The sequence below is a fragment of the Neolamprologus multifasciatus genome, chromosome 15 (assembly GCF_963576455.1).
Source record: "Neolamprologus multifasciatus chromosome 15, fNeoMul1.2, whole genome shotgun sequence".
NCBI classification, from domain to species: Eukaryota; Metazoa; Chordata; class Actinopteri; order Cichliformes; family Cichlidae; genus Neolamprologus; species Neolamprologus multifasciatus.
This window is the reverse complement of record NC_140453.1, coordinates 11341696-11361304: the sequence shown is the minus strand read 5'-3', so window position 1 is coordinate 11361304 and position 19609 is coordinate 11341696. Positions and strand designations below refer to the sequence as shown.

Genomic DNA, 19609 nt, shown 5'->3' with positions numbered 1-19609 from the left:
TTTACACAGTCACATTACGAGTACCCATCTCCCTTTAAGCAATTTTAAGTTGAAGCCTCGCCTTAAGGTTAAGGAAAAGGTTCGCTTTAGGTTATGGTCTAGGAATAAGCAGCTATTATATGGATGAGTCTCCAGGAAATGAGTATCAGCCAAAGCAAGATCCTCTGAGTTGAAAACAAGACTGTGTGTGCATGAATCTAAAATAACCAAAAATGAGGCCAATCAGTAGCAATTCTTAGAAAGCAAAGGAGGCGTAATACGCACCTAACAGGTTTGCTGTAACTGGCCTCGTGTTCTTATTTAAATAAAGCTATTGCTACTCTGGAACTCTGTTTTTACTGTACCTTGCTACACCTAAACCCTAAAGTTATCTTAACCTTCATCCCAATCCTTACATCCTTACTCGCTCCATTTAGCCCAGTAATAGCCCCCACTCTATTTGAGGCACCAGTATCACGCCAGAACTGGAAGTTCACGTTAGAAGAACTCATGTTTAGTACTTTTCCATACACATAAGCACACACACATAAAAACTGGTAGTTTTCTCCTGAAAAGTTGAACACAGAGAACCTTTATGTATTCGGTAATGGCGATGGGAATGTCACCGTGGCTGTGGGACTTCCCCTTCACCATCAAACACAAAGCTGTTAATGTATATAAGCACCGTATCCTCAGACCTGCTGTATTATTTTTGCATTTCCAGCACCAAGTTCAAACTTTCCTTATTGACAAATGGAAGGAATGCGCTTGCTCCTTTACCAAGGTTTATAAAGTCTCTTCTCTGTATCACTGTAAAACTGTGCTAACTAAAGCCAGTCCATATGAACAGAATGAAGAAGCCATAAACCCCAGTGTCAACCCTCTGCATATTTATTGTAAATCAAAATAAGACGAGGATGCTATTAATGGAAAAGTCCATACTGTTGATTGCAGACCAGTCACCAGTTTTAGAACACCAGCCGCTCCTTTGGATTAATGCACCATAACTGTAACATAATATTGTAAATCAGGTATACACAGTACATCTCCACAGTGTTGTGGTCCATCCCTGTATTTGGTCCAAACATCTGGAGATCATATTTGACTCTTGAAGACTCTATAAGGTACTATTATGCTTCTTTTCTTAATCTGCCTAGCATCTGATTGCATATAAGCACATATAAAAAAAATCTTAACTTGACGGTTCTACTCAGTTATACCCACACATGCACACACATTAGATAACAAAGGCATAGTAAAGCTCAACAATGGCATCTTAGACAAGATGAGCAATTAAAAAACTCCTGCACACTGTTATTGTGATCGCCGTAATGTTTATGGGTAATTAGAAAATTCATTGTGAATAAACCTTTAATAAAGGTCACAATAATAGGAAGAAGAAGACCTAATAAAGGTCTAACAATGGTGTGCAAAACTTTGCTCTTTTGTTACCTTTAAATATTTGATCTTTAACAAGAGGCAGTTGAGGATAAATCCAGTGATAGATTCACTGCAAAACTGATGTCCTGAGATTAAAAGAAAGCCTTAAAAGGCAAGTTGAAGGCACTTATTTAATATTAGAATAATACATTCTAGATACACGACATACGATTTATTATGGTATAAAATAACCAAGGCACTGCCATGATCTGGTCAGATGGTCGGAGACGTCAAAAAATGTGCAGCAGTTTAGCCTTGATAACTTTGTTTTAAAGGATAACTTGGTTCAGTACAGCTGGAGTCTGATTTTAATAGTTTTGGTCATCACTTCTTGTCGGTAATATAAACACTGTGGTAAGAGCAGGAGGATACGCGCTGAAAGAAGCCCAACAGGGCAAGAAACACCTGATGACCTAACATAAAAATCTGCTTTTGTTCTGCCTGTAACTACAAAAACTTAATTTGATTTAAAAATAAATAAAGTATTTCTATTGTCTGTCCTGTCTGTCTTTTTTGTAGCTGTGTTCCAAGAAATTTTGAACATTTTTTTTAAGTACAAAGTTAAAATCAGTAATAGGAATTATGATCGAAACTACAAAAAAGACTCAAAGTATGCTCTCACAAATTACCACACATGGCACATGATTTTCATTGTTTTGTGATGATTACATCATAGAGCAGAAGAGTGTGAGGAAGTTCTCAGGCCTCCTAAAATATCAAGCTGTTGGTCACTTTGCAGAACAAAATGTCAACAAAAAAGTCACTTCACAAGTTATCATAAAAACCTGTTATCTTTTCTTGTTTTTCACTTTTTTCCAACCATCCTATTAATCTATGTCGTTTTTGTTTCCAGGTATTTAACTGTTGTCACCTTGTCTCTCTTCCACAGCTTGTCTCCTTGTGTGTAGATCTCTGTGTTCCCTGAAGTGTACGGCTCAAGCTTTTGCTCCATGCTGGTTCAGCTCCAGTCTGTCGTTCATCTTGCTGGGCTTACGTCCCAGAGATTCAGCCTCTTCCAAGGTGGTTGTCAGAGGTTTGCCAAGGGTCTCAGGCAGAAACAGTGCGAGTACTCCAAAAATTAATGACAGGATTCCCACAATAAGCTAAACACAGGTTGTGATTGAGAAAAAGGGGGGGGAAATTTTAATTTAACAGTGCTGTCAAGATAAACTTAGAAATAAACTATGATAAATGAGAACAAATGCAAGTTGACAGCTAAAACATTAAATACATTTCTATACCTGAGGTAGGTAGATCCAGATGTCAGCCAGGTAGACACAGAAAGGGGCCACCACACTGCCGACACGGCACATCATACTGCCACTACCTACTGCCAAAGACCTGCAGGAAGAGCAGCATTACTCCCTCTATTAGAATTAATTAAAAGTCAGAATATTACATTGATTTCAGTTTTTAAATTTAGTTCACAGGTCTAGCTAGTTCTAAAGTGGAAGATTCAAACATGAAACTTTGCCCGTAATATAGCAGCAAAGTACAAACTCCTATTCCAGTAAAGCTCTCAAGAACAGAATGCAATGATTTCCAAATCAAATCAACTTTAACCTGAAATTATGGTTGTATATGAATGCATGAATTTTCTGTTTCACATATAAAGAGTTCTTTAGTTTTTGCAATATGAAAAAAGAATAGTTTTTTTAGCAGTTTTAGCAAACCCTTAAAACAAAAACAAAACTCTTTAGCGTGCTTACCTGATGATAGTTGGGTAAAGCTCGCAGGTGTAGAGGTAGATGAGACCAAAGGCAATCGCAATAGCAAACTTTCCTATCATACTCAGAACAATAGTTAGGATCTCTATGTCCTGTAGAAATGAGGAGAGAAAGAAAAACAAAGACAAAGACAAAGATTTCAATTCAATTTAGCTTTAGTCACGTAGCACCAAATAACAAAACTAAATTCCAGGCACATATACTACTTTTAAAAACTCAAGGAAGCACAAGTAAGTACTTGCCCTTGACTTAAAAAACATACATGTTAATATATGGTAACTAAGTGAAGAATAAGCTTGAATGTAAAATGAAATGTATTTGATTATTAATTCACATTGACTACAAAGCAGTGTATAAACTGTATACAGCCAAGCTATAGTGTGGTTTCTATTAAGAAGTGCTGGAAACAAACTGGAACTTAATGAGACTGCAACTGGAATCATGACAGCTGGAATGAACAGGTGTGAGTAAAAGGGTCGCTACTGCCGTGTCAGCAGGGTTGCAACGCAGAACTTTAGACGTGTCCCTGTTGTCGCAATCTTTGCCGTCTCCATGCTGCTATTTTTTTCCCATCTTTCACTGTTTGCGTGGCTCCTTAGATCAAAGGTCATATTTATTTAAAAATGAAGTACCAGCTGTTTGCCAGCTCATCCATGAACAGTGCTAATTTGGGTCAGAGCTCAGAACACATGTTGGGAGCTTCAAGTGTCGGATCTCATTAGTACCAGTCAGTGATCACAAAATACATCGCAATAACAGTCGAGTTCATTAGAGTACAAATACTTTAAGTAACTCTATGCTATATTTATTCTATCTTGTAAGCAGTGGCATCACTGTCACATGTGTAAAGCTCCACATGCAGTTAGGATGCAGGATTACAAGCATGGCTCATTTGTAAGAGTTACCAAGACAAAGCCTCTTCCCTCCAAAAAAGACATGGCGGTATAGTTTAGGATTGCAAAGTTGCCTCAGAACTTAACACATGTTAGAGAGAGTTTCTTAAAGTACTTGCACAGTTTGGACTGTCTGATTTATCGCCTTGTCACTGGGCTGGTACTGTTGAACTCTGACACTTGCACCTAAAGATGACTGCAATGCGGATTTCTGTGAACAGCTGAACTTTTTTTTGGTGGGGGTGGGGGGTGCATCTCTGTACGTACAGCAGGTACCACAATGATGAGAAAACAGGCGACCGCGGCCAGGAGCAGAGATGGGGCACACGTCTTCTTCCTTCCAATCCGATCCATTGCAAAACAGCCAACCAGATAAGAAGGGAGCTCCACTGCACCTGGAAACAACCAACCACAGCCGCTCTCTGTCAGGGGTTATGACTGGCACCGACAGTGACATTCTATCTGGAGGACCTAAATAACCATCTGAAAAGCTGCCTCCCAGATATGCTCTTCACTGTGCCTCTAATGGAAGTAAATGGGGATCACTCACTAAATATTCCTCTGGCAATTAAATGATCAAGATTAAATATACACTTTCCGTTGAGCGTGAAGATACAAGACAATTCATTTAAAACAATTACTTTGTGACTTGAATTAACATAATTTACAATTTGACCAAGACATCCAATCTGCATGTACAGAATCAACAGTCAAATCTGAAAAAAAACCTTCAAGTTTACTGTCCTGAATGGAAATCTATTGGAGAGTTGTGAAATGCAAAAACCCAACAAAAACCCCCCAAAACAAGCCAAACAACATCATTATCCAATCATGCTTCTAGACTCGTGACAGTTTCAAGGGAGAGGTGGCAGAAATATTCTTCTACTTGACCTCTAGGTAAAGATGGAGGTAAATGCACTTTTTCTTGGTCGACTTGGTTACACATTTGGTTATCTGCCACAATCTTTACTCTTATCTAATGTCAACAATTTCCCTTGTGGGATTAATAATCTACCTACCTACCTACCTAAGTCACAGCTAGTAATAAATTCTGTAAACTTATTTTATAATTAAGTGATCGTACTGAGTCAAAGGTTAAATAAAATCACGTGTTTTCAAATAGCATTACATGAACACTATATCAGTTCAACTAAAAGATGTTTGTTAGACTGTAAATCCTATTTTCTCAATCAGACAGAAAACCACGAGGAAGCCATTTAGCTTAAGGATGGAGCGCCGCTATTTTTGTTGAGTCCTCGCAGTCTGATTTCACTCTCGGTTACATATACAGAGCATTAAACAAAGCAAAGTAGAGGAACATATCATTTTTACTGTGTTTGAAATTGTCACATAAGGTTCTGCTCAACTTAGAAGTAGCAAGAGTTGTTTTTAGATTAAACAGATGAACTAAATCATCTCCAGACTCACTGGAAACACTCTGAAGTAGAGTAAGAAGCAGAGACACTATTCTACATCTGACACCAAAGGTAAAAAAAAAAAGTGCCAATATGATCACAATATTAAGTACATGTTTAACACTCATGTGACAATCACTTACCAGCAAGGAAGAGGTTAATATACTGGTTTCCTCCCAGATTTACTGAGCCCAGAGAGAAGACGTAGTAGCCCAGACTGCCGATGAACCAGATGGCCCACACTGTGCATGTACGACCGGCCATCCTCCAGCTGCCAAACAGGTCCACGATGGTCAGCTTCTTCTCAGGCTTGGATGACTGCTCCTCTGTGTCTCCCTTCAGCAGACTTTTGCCATCTTCTCTCTTCCCTGGCTCCAGGAGATCCTCAGCTTTCAGCCTGCATTCAAGGCCGTTGACGTGGGCAATCACATTCAGCAGTTTCTCAGTTTCCTCATAGCGGCCCTTGGCCATCAAGTAAAAGGGAGTCTCGGGAAACTTCCAGCAAAAGAGCAAGAAAGGTGCGGTGCATACGGAGAGGACTATCTGGTAGATCCACCACACCCGCACCAGGTAACCAGTCAGAGCCACCATCATGACGCCAACAGCAAAGGCTGCATGCACATGCATCGATGTCCATGTGCGTACCTTGTTGCCAGTGAACTCTGTTACATAGACAAAGACCACCACCAGATAGCCACTAGACACCTGTCAAAAGCAAAGGTGAGAAATAGGAACTAGTCATTTTAATAGCAGTTTAATAGCAGTTTTCCACAGAAAACAAATAAAGAAACTAGATTTACTGGTATTGGCATTTAGTGGCCAAGAAATGAAAATGTAAAAAAAATACAATACGAGATGGAAAAAATGCCCATCTAACATGTTACAGATGTTGATGTTGTATATAGTACTGTGCAAAAGTCTTGAGTCATCCATCATTTCTTAATATTTGGTTTCCAAGGAGCTAGACTTTCTTAAGATTTTTAAAGTGCACTTGAGAAACGGGCCTTCTGAAGTTTTTCTTTGGACATTGGCTGCTTTTTCACTCATTTTCAGTCCAGACTGTTTACCTGACCTGGTGGCTGAAATTTTCTTGCTTTTGTTTAATTTGTCTTTGGGAGGTTTGTGGTTTTTGTTTCTTTGTTTGTTAAGCCACTTAACACTGACCTATGAATCATTCAAGGATAAACTGGGGGGGGGGGGGGGGGGGGACAGCAAAGATCTGAAAGATACATCTGGTCAATCAGTTGATCCATTTACTGTTTGTTACAGCCTCACCAGAAACAGTCTGAGTGGAAAGGTGGCTGTCAAGAAGGCATTCTTATGAAAGGGAAATGGGAGAAAAGGCAGAGGTATGCCAAATTATACAAGATTTGAACTGAATATGAGTGGGAACAGATCTTATGGAGTAATGAATCTAAATTTAAATTTTTTGGTTTAAGTCATCATCAGTATTTACAGAGGATGTCAGTTCAGTGGTACAATAGCGACTGTCTGCAGCCATCTTTAAAACACAGCCACCAGCCACCAGTGATGTGGCTGGTGGCTGGTTGAAACGCCACCAGCCACATCACTGGTGGCGTTTCAACCAGTGATGTTGGGGATCTTGTCAAAATTGATGGATATTTGAACACCATCAGATTTTGATCCACCATGCAATACTGTTAGGGAATAATGTAATTGCACTTCATTTTTCATATTGGCAATAATCCTAAACCCATTTACACCTGGACAGAAAAAGAAATCACAGTGGAACACTATTAGTCGTGGATTGGCTTCCCCAGAGTGCTATGGGATCATCTTGATAGAGAACAGAACATAAGACAGCCAACATACAAAGAAGAGCTTTGAATGTCCTTCAAGCTGCATGGAGAACTATTCATGTAGACAACTTAAAGAAATTACTAAAAGGTGAGAGTTCAGGGTCTGTCAAAGAATAAAGGTGGTCATCCCAAATATTCCCTAAAAACTTGTTAGACCTTTGCAGAATCTGCCCTATTTATTGTATTTCCTTGTATGTTAGCTCATGTTTCAATAAATAGCTGCAAATGCTGAGTGAGAGGTGGCTCGAGACTTTTGCACAGTACCAGAATTTGTCCACAAGATGGCACTCTGCAGCTTCCCTGCTGGCAACCGTGTTTGAAACGCCCAACAACCAGCTAATCCAAACAGAGTGGACAAGTATATAAACAAATAAGTAAATAACTACACATAACAATGTTAGGGAAATCTGTTTTGGAAAGTATTGGTCGATATATTGGAATGTCAGATTTTTAAGCAGCAAATATCTGTATCAGTCTTATATAACTTATGTTGCTCAGGCTTTAAATATAAGGTTATGATCATGCTAGTAAACCTGAATTATATCCTTTGTGTTCAACCTTGTGAACTCGGTTTGCCGTGTGGATTCATAGTGTAGCTGTGCAGTATCAGTGTACGAGGGCCTGACTCTGTGTGAAAAACAACAGCTGTAACTGATGAGGACTGGGGGGGGATGGTAGAAGACGGAAAGGAGTGAAATAGTAAACATACTGAAAGGGCCCTTTCACTGCTAATGTACTGACATGTGGACTTGTAACCATACAGGCCGCCTTCCTTAGGGGTGTTAGTTTAAGCAGATATGAAATAATCTGCATCTAAAGCAAACAAACCCATGTTTAAATATAAAGACAGAAACTAAACCCGTTTGTCACTGTTTGTGTCACATTTCCTTAAATTACATATTTAAGGGGTATTTTTGGTTTGCATGTTGGCTTAGCTGAAATATGCCTACAGGCAGTGTTGGGGAGTAATGGAATACATGTACCGCCGTTACGTATTTAAAATACAAAATATGAGTAACTGTATTCCGTTACAGTTACCGTTTAAAAAGGTGGTATTTAGAATACAGTTACTTTGTTGAAATAAATGGAGTACACGGCGGTACTTCCCTGTTTCATATTGTGGCGGGTCAGGCCTGTTTGGGTTTTGTTTGACAGCTACGTTCTGTTGTTCAAGGTGGCAGCGTTACGGTTGCCATGGTTACAGGGTGACGCTCTCTCTCTGCCTGTTTCCTGGGTGAGAGAGGCCTTTTTGTTGTTGTTGTGCTAAGCTAATAGGCAGAATGCTACCGGTATAGCTCTAAAGAATGTAGCATCATAGGCAGTGTAGTCCGTGCTGCAGGGAGACGTGCCATACACGTTATGTGTCTGTGAGCAAGGGAGGGAGAAGAAGGAAAAGTATGAGCTGTCATCGAGCAAAAACGGGAGCTGGAAGCATGTAAATATAATAATAACCACTGCAGCCAAGAAGAGTGCCTGACGAGCCCAGTTGTAAGTAAGCTATTAAGACTCGACTGTACACCGTGTTCGTGTTTTCCTCCAAAAACAATAAGTTCCGTTGGGGCAGCCTTTCAATGCCTCTCTCTGTCTCTCGCAAGCAAAGTTGACCCAGATAACAAAGTAAAGCTAGTTTTCGGCTACGAGCCCGACACAGAACCCACCGTATTAGCCAGAGGTTCCTTTACTACGGTTCGGAGCCGCGGACCTTCAGTAACAGTAATAAATCACAGCAATAGTACATTCATGTAGTTGTAAACAGCATGATATATATATTAAGTAATCCAAAGTATTCAGAATATGTTACTCTCATTGAGTAACGTAACGGAATACGTTACAGAATACATTTTGGGGCATGTATTCTGTATTCTGTAATGGAATACATTTTAAAAGTAACCTTCCCAACACTGCCTACAGGGGGTGTATTCAAGTATATTACCTGAGAACATTAGGGACTGGACAAGAGGTTGTTTAGTTGAGAAACATCCACTGGTGGCTGTTTGCAAGAAGAACATTGCTCTTGTCCCACATTGGCTTTTTGCAAAACACACGCACGCACAGGTACGTAACCATTCACAACCGTACCCACACTGAACTCACCATAGCAAGGAGAAAGCGGAGCACCACAAAGAAATAGTAGTTTCCGGAGAATGCTACAGCTACTCCGAACCCAAACTGACAAACGCTGGTGAGCATCAGAATCTTCACACGCCCAACTCTGGTGGAGAGAGAGAGAAAACTATGTGAAAAAGAATGACAGAGACGAGCAGACCAACAGAGGAAGAGAAAAGAGCTTGTATATTCAGTTAAGGAATCGATTAAAAGGGGCTTATAAAGTTGTCACAATCGCACGTGATTTTAAATCATTTCGACAGGAGTGCTTGACAGGAATATGATACTTGTGCATGAAGTTACAGTTAGGTCAGATCAAATAATAAAGGCATCGTATGTGCGAGTGATCCCTGTGAGCTAAACAGAGTTTGTTTTTTTCTACTGTTGGCTCTGTATGATCTTAATGAAAGCAGATAGCCTCAGTATAGTCATGTAAAGCACACGGCTCTGGTTGTGTATCCAACAGCCCTGCCCACTTCCTGATCAAACCTTCTGTTTGAGAGAGGCAGCCAATCAAATATAAGTTGGCTTAAAGGATGAGGAATTATGGTTTGTTTCAGACAGAAACTATGACTTTTGGTAAGTTGCTGTTAAAGAATTTTTAAAAACTGGAGCCAAATGTTAGCATAATATGTGTGGTATTATTAATTGCATTCTACAGAGTGATTACTAGGATCTGCTATAGGAGAAGATTGACTGCTTTCTGCTAAAATTTACTGCTCTAAATGGTAAATGGCCTGATTCTTATATAGTGCTTTTCTACTCTCCCGGAGCTCTTTATATAACAAGCCTCATTCACCCATTCACGCAAGCATTTTTTCACTTTTTTGCTCAAGTGCTTTCTATCTAACAATCACACGTATTCGCATTCGGAGAGCAACTTGGGTTTAGTTTCTTGCTAGAGGATGTTTGGCAAACAGACTGGAGCAACCACGGATCGTACCACCAATCTTTCGATTAGTAGGTGACCTGCGCTACCTCTTGAGGTAGCGCAGCATTTACATGTGCAGGGGTGCACATGTAAATGCTAACCACTCAAATCTGCTCCAGTCATTACCTTCCACTTCTTTTTTTCCAATCTACATTAACTATGCTTTCACTTGTCCTGCCTCATTTTCACTATAATAATTTCTTTCCACTACCTTCTTGACCTAATGCGAAGCCATACGTCCTGAAATTACAACTGCATGAAATATTGGCAAGTTCCTTTTTTTTAACATATAGTCTATGTTCCAGCCCTTCCTGTTTAAAACTTAACTCCAAAAGTGTCACATGGTAACATTTAATCCCTGTCTTTGACTCTACATGTTGCCTGAAAATAACCTTGACCTCATCTTACAGCAGCCCCTGCTTACCTGTCAGCAACGTCCCCAAACACCAGCGCTCCAATCAGCACCCCGAGCATGAATGTGGGCTGGCACAGCTTGGCCAGCCACTCTTTATCACATACCAAGTCCCAGTCGGTCACAATGCTTTGGTAAACTTCGGTGTGGTCATAAACAAAGTTCCCTGTACATTCTTTCACTGTTTTGTTGCCATCGAAGTCATATGAAAAGTGTGTTGGGTTGATGCGAAGGGTGCAGCGGCACCGGCTTAGCTCCCACTGTTCTCCTTCTGCTGTCTTCACCACCAGCGGTCCACTACCTGATTTGAAGACTGGTAAGATTCCTTCCAGGCTGCTTGCCGTCACGTTACCATACAAAACGTCGGTGATGTTGCCGGGCACACTAGACACAAAAATTGGAGTTTCCACCAGAAAAACTGAGGCCAGGTAGTGGATTCCACAAGCTATGGCCTGGAAGACTGCTGCAAAGTACAGACATGCCTGAAATCTGGACAGAAGGAGAATACAGGAAAATTATTGTGGTGATTTTACAGTATCACCAAAAAAACAAAAACAAAAAAACTTCTACAAAGGCAACCATAATAGTTTAACTTTTAATGGAATCTAAAAGACATTTCCAGGTATCCAACAGCATTATCGTTTCAAGACAATTGCTTTGAATGTAGTAATTTATTCAGAAAACAAGTCTATATCATAGCATCTTGAGACACCCCTCATGTCTTGGTTTTCTTCCAAGGAATCAGACTTTCTTGTCATTTGTAAAGTGACTTTGTGCAATAATTGTCTGGGCTTTCTGAAAATCTATCCATGTTCTTCTTTGGACACTGGCTGCCTTTTTTTTTTTTTACTGATTTTCAATCCAACCCTTGCTCCTCTCCATCTTCAAAATATAAAGAAATTAATGGTGACTCGCGATTTTAGCAGTGTACCTAACCTGTATGGAAAGGTAAAACTTTTTTACCAGCTTTTTAATAAAACCCTAAACGTTTTTAGGTTAAAAAGTGGGAAAACAACTTGACTGATGGAGAGGTAGTCAGGTAAAACCAACCCACACAGAAAGAAATAGTTCCAGGTGTGTTTATTAAGTCAGTTTGAAAAAGCCTACTAAAAATGAATATATAAACTTTATAGTTTAAATACATTAACCATGTGTCTCCTAAGGATACACAGGCCTATTTCTAACTCTAATTAGTTATTTTTCAAGATTACAAAGTTTCTCTAAGCGAATGTCCACCCCCTAATTGAGTGAGCGAGGGAGGGAGAAAAAGGAAAAGTATGAGCTGTCATCAAGCAAAAACAGGAGCTGGAAGCATGTAAATATAATAATAACCACTGCAGCCAAGAAGAGTGCATGACGAGCCAAGTTGTAAGTAAGCTATTAAGACTCGACTGTACACCGTGTTCGTGTTTTCATCCAAAAACAATAAGTTCTGTTGGAGCAGCCTTTCAACGCCTCTCTCTGTCTAGCAAAGTTGACCCAGACAACAAAGTAAAGCTAGTTTTCGGCTACGAGCCCGACACAGAACCCACCGTATTAGCCAGAGGTCCCTTTACTACGGTTCGGAGCCGCGGACCTTCAGTAACAGTAATAAATCACAGCAATAGTACATTCATGTAGTTGTAAACAGCATGATAATATATTAAGTAATCCAAAGTATTCAGAATACGTTACTCTCATTGAGTAACGTAACGGAATACGTTACAGAATACATTTTGGGGCATGTATTCTGTATTCTGTAATGGAATACATTTTAAAAGTAACCTTCCCAACACTGTATATCTGTATCGTTGCTGTAAAACAAATTATGTCATCTCCCACTTTCATTAGTGTTTGTTTTCAAAATTGTAATGTGAAGAGGGATGTGGAATATTTACGGTTCTAAAGTTGGTGCCTCCTACCACAAAATCCCCCCCAGCTCAAATAAAGAATAAAGGAAATGTAAAGTTACAACTGACTATAGAGAAAACATGCCAATCCTCACGGTACCTTTTGAAATGTCCGAGCTCGTCGAATACTTTCTCCACAGACATTTTCTGACGCCGCGTTTGTGCGCGGTGGCTCCCGGTGCGTCTCTCCCTGGCGGGCAGCAGCTCCTGAGGGGATCAGCACCAAATAATGAACAGAGGTCTTCACGAAAGCAGGGTAGGAGGGGCACACACACACAGCTGACAGACTCGAGCTCCTGGGGCAACAAACTTATAAGCGAGACGCTGGTGTTTAAAAAAAAAAACGTCCTCTCTTCTCTTCCCAGATATAATGAAATGGACAACTGCCCCAAATCTTTTTAATTTTTATTTTTAAACTAAGCGAGCCGCCCTCAAATCTGGACACATGCTCTCCGTGGAGAGGGCGTCTACAGAGTGCAACACCTCAGCATACTAAAACGAAAAAGTCAGCACAACACTTTTCCAGAATTGCTTCTTCATAATTGGTAACACGTGACTGGGTGGTTTTAATAAACAGACTGCTGTCTTTCCAACTTCAGATTCACTTAAAACCCCCAAATGAGCTGGGAAAATCACTGATGATGATGATGATGTTTTGGAACTTAAAGGTCTGTATGATGACTTAACATTTGTTTGATGACATCACCTCTTTGATTACATTAGTTTTATCAGTCTAATTTGAACTTTTTGTTGTGGAAATGGCACCCATGATGCAGTCAAGGGCTTTTATTTCTCCACATTTTGATACAAAGTGAAGTAGTAATGAGAGTTGTTTGCTTTGATACACCTGTGACTATACCTATCTGCAAACTGAAGATCTTGTGATGTAGCCGGTGTAGAAGTATTAGATATGTTTATTCTGTTGTTAACTGGTTATCCTTGCATAACGTCCACCTGTAAAGTTTAACCCCTATCAGGGTCAACATAAACAAGCGGCCACTGAAACAACTAGTTACTCTAAATGTGCCTGGTGTTTACAGTTTAAGCAAAGCAGTAATGAGCTGCTGGGTTCATAATCATCTCAAGGTCCTGTTTCTGCACCAGCAATCATTCCCTCTTTCCATTTGGTTAGCTCACTCAAAATTGTGGCAACAGCAACAATGGCTATTTTAATTGCTTATTTAAGTAAGCATTTAATGAATGCATTTAATCTTCTTCACCACATTTTTGTGGGGTGAGATCACAGGTTATTCACTTCTGTGTAAGACCCACATTTAGAACTTAAAAGCCCGTTCTGTGTCTCTGCTTCTCCAAGTGCTCCTATTCAATCCTTTGATAAATGATTGATATGTTCAGCCGTTGTGTTTGTATTGACTCACTGCATCTTGTCTTGGCTGGATTCAGCAGGAATGCGAATACAAACTATTAACTAAACAGCGTTTGCTTTTGCCATCACACTGACTTGCTTTCACTCCAGCTTCTCATCTGGGAAATAAAACGGGAGAAGGATCATTGAAATAGGTTGTACGTGCTGACTGTGGCAATTTGTTAAACAGCGTGTTACCGTGAAATTAACAGCAGGTCTGCTTTGAAAGTCATCAGGTTTAACATTTAAACATTAAAAAGTAATTGACACATTACTAGCAAGACTGCATGTTGCATTTGTGCCAATTGCATTTCACAAATGTGTTTGTTTCATGTAAAAGGGTACGATTTTATGACACAAACAGATGGTCAGCTGTAAATCGTCTTCCACATCTAAGTGAGGCTGTATGGCGTTAATATGGTGTGGAATATAAGCAACTATATCTTATATTCTTACAGCTATGTCAGTCCAGTTAATAGGTTTGATCGTTTATCCCAGTTTTTGAAGTGTTGCTAATTTTCACAGCTTTTTCTGTATGTATGCATATGTATATCATGCGGTCTCTCGGGGTAGAAGGTGCTTATCTTTGCCACTGGTTGCTGTGCAATCATTTATTGAGGTGTGGAAAAAAGGAGCTCAAACAGGTGTACTTTATTGCCTCAGATGTGTAACCTTGTAACATATTGACCCTTTTAATGCTTATTATTAAACCAGTATGTGAGCATGTTACCGTTGTTGTAAATAAAAACCTAAAAATATACGTTAAGATCATTATTATTATTATTATTATTATTATTATTTTTATTATTATTTATTTGTTTGTTTGTTTGATTTGATTGTGCAATGTGTACATATTAGATGAGACAAAATGTACACAAAAATCCCAACTGTGGAATTATTACTTAATGTCATTAACTACAAGCTTTTTATAACAATATTATTATAACAATACGTTTATTCTGCAGTCAGGTGAGTTGAGAAAATGTAACATAGGGGTGTGTCATTTTTCAAGGCAACTTAGACCACTGCTCATTTACACAATTATCTCACAAGGCTCAAGAGTAGTGAGCTGAGACCCATGCCAGCTGTTTATTATGTATTTACAGTGCTTACAGTGTTTTGAGGACCTGAATCTTATAAAACAATCAAGTTATTCTTGTGTGTGTGTGTGTGTGTGTGTGTGTGTGTGTGTGTGTGTGTGTGTGTGTGTGTGTGTGTGTGTGTGTGTGTGTCATTTTTGACCCCAGTTGAAAGTAAACACACGGTAACCTTCACCTATTCCTGATACAACTCACCTTCAGCAGTTCATCCAGACATCGGTGTGTTCCCCAAAATACAAGAAACACATTGATTTTATGGTGCAGATTGACCTGTATTAGTCCAGCTTGTTCCAGTTTTCCTGCTTTTTGTCTTATGAAACCTGTATTTGCCACTGTTTACAAAATTCCACTTGCAAGCAACTTAGACAGTTTATCTTATCTAACCATGAAAAGAGATTTTCATTTCTAGATAATTTTTTTTGTAACCTATAATTACATGTCTACAGCAAAATTAGCCCTTATGGGTTTACTCTCGCCCTCTTAGAGCTTACTGTGTGGTTATAAGCCTTGCCGCTATCAAATTTACCCAGCAGGCATTTTTGCCTTTGCTTCATTAGCAGGTGGTCTATCGGTCTGTGATATCAGGCCCCATATTGAGACACTGCTTTTAAAGTAGATGTGAGTAGATAGAGCTTAAATGACCTCTCTCTGGACCCTGTTTTGTTGGAGGATATGAAAAAAAAAGAAGGGGGGGCAGCCAGAAACAAACGCATTCCACGTGGCAGCTGATTTTGACCAGATCTGGACAAATCATTCCAATATGAATAATGCTGTCTGCAGAGAGAGAGAGAGGGAGAGAGAGAAGTCTCTTGCATCTCACAAAAGAAACATTGTTTTGCTACATGTTTGATACAAAACACGTGTCTAAAATTTAGAGTTTTTCCAACTTCTTCTGAGGTAAAAGCTGGATGCTTTTATGTGTAATCACACAGAAGAAACAGTAATCAGTTCCATATGCAGCTGTTTAGAATCAACCACTAGGTGGCAGCAGAGATCGTCTTACTGTACCCGACATCCTTTATTCTCTCTGGTTCTCCCGATCTAATTTATTTGATTCACTGTAATTGGCTTGTGTGCCGAAGCTGGTATTTAGAGGAGTGTTGTTTGTACTTCAAAAGGGGGGCAGCAGAGAATTATTTGTAGGCTCAAAAAGGCTGTAACTGATTCCAAACAGTAGGTGGGAGATCAGCTCTTATTATCTGCCTCTTCTTACATTTAGCAGTGCCACATCAAGCAAATTCTAATTCTCAAGTTTTGTTGTAAGGTCTAATCCTCTCCCACCCCTAAAAAAGACAAAAAAGGAAGCTTGAAAACACCAGATAAATGTTCTCTTCTTGTCCAAAATATCAAATATGCCCTCATTAAATCAGGAATCGAGAGAAGTATGGAATTTATGTGAAAAAACCCACACATTTTCTTAACTTTGTACAATAACAGAGAAAAATATAGGAATTAATATAGTATTTTTTTTTAACATATGCACACAGACAAAATTCAAGAGTAATGACTTCAAATAAATGAGTAAAAACAAAAAGTTCTTAGAAACGTATCACTCTAACAAAATGTTTGCATTGGAGCACCTCTAATGACTTTTCACAAATCCTTAAACTTTCATTCGTGTATGAATGTCGCTGCTGTGTCCAGAGAGAGCCCAACAGATGCTGAGAAGAAATCTTGCATGGACCCGTTATGGAGCTGGAGACACAGCCCATAACTGGAGCTACACCGTAACATGAGATTCTGCTGGGCGGGATGAAGCTGCACCAAGGAGGGGGAAGAACAACAGAGTGGTGTGTGTGTCTGTGTGTGTGTGAGTGTGAACCTCAGAAAGAAAAAGAAAGCAAATTAAAGGGGCGTGTGTTTGGGTTAAAAAAAAAAGAGAAAGAAAGAGACTTACAAGTGTGAGGAGGGAGTTTCCAAAGTTTTCAAAGAGGGTGGCATATTCTGCACTTCACTCTCAGCTTCCAAAGCCTCAGCACTTACACAGTCTCACAGTCTTGCAGGAAGCACAAATATGTGTGCGTGTGTGCTGGTTTATGAGCAACGGTGGAAATGTTTGCATTTCATTAACTTACCGCTGTTGGTGTAAAGGTGGATTTTAGCCTTGAGACAAAGGAGAAGAGAAGAGAAGAGAACTTCCAAAATGGGATAGAAAAAGCAATCAAACTGACACTCTGAGTTGAGACACTGGACTTGGGTGAGTCAGAGAGACAGAGAGGACAAAACAGTGGATGGACATGGGCAGAGAGCGACTCACTCTGGGACTGCTGCTGCGTTTGGGCATCCTGTTCACTGCTGTGTGTGTGTGCATTCATCTTTACCTGGAGAGAGGTTGGCAGGGTGCCTCAGCACCCTTGGCTTTGAGACGTCCAACTAAATCTAATCAGAAATGGGGTGAACAGAGTAAAATGAAACAGGTGTCTGCAGAAGAAGCAGAGGAGCTGGGCAAAAGCATTAAAAGGAGAATTTCTTATGTTCACAAAGTGAAGAAGGACAGTCTAGTTAGGAAGACTGAGGGAGACACAGAGGGCCCCTCACCACGATGCTGCCCGCCTCTGCAACTACACAGAAAGGTATGTTTGATATACCATCAACTTCTTAGCTCTTAATTGTTGTGCTTAAGATTTTTGTAAGGTTTATCTGATTCCTAGATCAGAGGTTTCTTACAGAGAAACTGAGTAAGAACTACTGAGTTAATGCTCGGTAAATCCCAGAAGGGTGATGATGGAAGAACGGGCAGCAGAATTGATGCATGTTCAGCGAGTACCTCTGAAATGCTTTGATGTCAAAGAAGAGAGAAGAGAGGGTTTGCCACTCAGATTTCTGGCAGTACAGGACTGCATTTATTTTTCTGAGACAAGTGAACAAGTGTTGGCCTAACACACAATGACAAATCAAGCACTCCCTTAGTGCATCAGCCACAAATCTAAGACAGTCAGCTCTAACAAAGAAACGCTTCATTTGTGTGTTCTGGAGCAAACATTACTTTACACACACTCAAACACACACATGCATGAACTCCAGCAGCTTGACCCTGTGACCCACGAAGGGTGTGTTAGTGCAGCAGCTTAACAACCCTCCACTTCCCTCCCCTCTGCTGTCTCTTCATGCATTTCTCTTTGATTCATTTCTGCTCTCCGCCGTTGCCTTCATGTTGTCATTTGATCTTCCCATCCATCATTTTTCCTTTTGTTCCCCTTTCACTGCCAATTTCTGTCAACCCTCCCACCAGCAACACACACACACACACACACACACACACACACACACACACACACACACGGTGAGCTCTTTCCTCCCTACTTTAGTTTCTCATTCTGTTACATTGGGATAATAAATGCTTCTTCGCTTTTCTGTCTTTAAATCTTTAATGACCTAAACTAGAGACAAAGAAGCCTCAGCACAAGAGTTTTAAATGCCGTGAAAATCACTGCAGGGCTATCATCCCATGCCTTGAGATGGGCACTTGTGCACCATCAATATTACATAGCACCATATGCTCACTCCACCTAATTTCTAACATAAAATTTGTCTCCTAAGATGCCCTGGAGGTGCCCAGATAAAATTTTCTGTGTCATGCGCTTCTGCTATTTAGCTCTCCCACTTCCTCTCTACCTAGACTGTGCTTTTCTTTCCTTTCCCTCTCATCTCGAAGATGTGTGTTAACGCTTTTGCTCTGTCATGTTACCTTGTCCCTCTCATGCTCCGTTTTGCTTCCTCATCTCTGCTGTCTGAATCACTTTAAAACTTCAAACCCACCTTCCACTTTCTCTAACCTGTCTTTCTCTTATGTTCTCTCTTTTCCTTGAACATCGCTCTCTTGCTGTCTCACTAGCATACTGCTTTCTTCTCCCTGAACATATTCATGCAACTCAGATAAAATAAAAATAAAAAAAAGCTGCAGGCTGCCGTGAGGAAAATTACATTTTAAAACCTAATTTCCGGTGAGGCTTTGTAAAGCATTGTGCTTTTATAAGCGCTCACTGATTTAGGAATTTATGTACTGAATGATTTGTTAAATATTCTGAGCATTTCCCGGTGCTGTAAAAATGAGAGCATGTAGCCCTTATCCCAGTCCACCTTTCTATGCCATTTAAAAGATCTGAGTATCAGTTAAGGCAGCACGGCTGCACAAAGGCTGGGGCCTTTCTGTGTGGCATTTGCATGTTGTCTGTGGGTACTTTGGCTACCTGTCATACTCCAAAAACACGCACTTAGTGGGGTTAGGTTAATTAGTTATTCTGAAATGCCCATAGGTGTGGATGTGAGTGCAAATGGTTGTCTCTCTCTCTGTGTTAGGCATGCAACAAACTTGCAATTTTCACCCTATGGCATTTGGGATAGTCTCCAGCTGATGCTAAATTGGGTAAGCAGAAGAAGACGGATGGTATTAATGCCACTATTATGGAAAGTGTTACACCTACCATGAACACAACTGGTTTCATTCTCACTTTTACCTCCTTGTGAGCTGCTGTGAAGGTAATTGATAATTAGTAAAGATAATCGTACTTTTATACCTCTTCATATGGCT

General features: G+C 40.0%; 2 protein-coding genes across 3 annotated transcripts in view; one reads left to right on the top strand and one right to left on the bottom strand.

Moving 5' to 3' along the window:
- Positions 1–962: 962 nt before the first annotated feature.
- slc22a16 (solute carrier family 22 member 16) lies at positions 963–13146 on the bottom strand. Its single transcript, XM_085132841.1, has 8 exons — positions 12713–13146; positions 10736–11212; positions 9369–9486; positions 5598–6159; positions 4307–4434; positions 3129–3238; positions 2661–2760; positions 963–2522 (listed from the first exon to the last, which is right to left on the bottom strand). The coding sequence occupies exons 1-8, from the start codon at positions 12754–12756 to the stop codon at positions 2355–2357; spliced, it is 1707 nt and encodes a 568-aa protein (XP_084988967.1). The 5' UTR covers positions 12757–13146; the 3' UTR covers positions 963–2354.
- A 3451-nt stretch (positions 13147–16597) lies between these two features.
- mettl24 (methyltransferase like 24) overlaps positions 16598–19609 on the top strand; it is a 51543-nt gene continuing 48531 nt past the window's right edge. The window contains exon 1 of one of the 2 annotated variants that reach the window (XM_085132849.1): positions 16598–17651. In XM_085132849.1, the coding sequence (XP_084988975.1) occupies positions 17310–17651 (342 nt within the window). In that variant the 5' untranslated portion in view covers positions 16598–17309. The remainder of the gene's footprint in view (positions 17652–19609) is intronic. The other variant, XM_085132848.1, reaches the window with a different exon arrangement.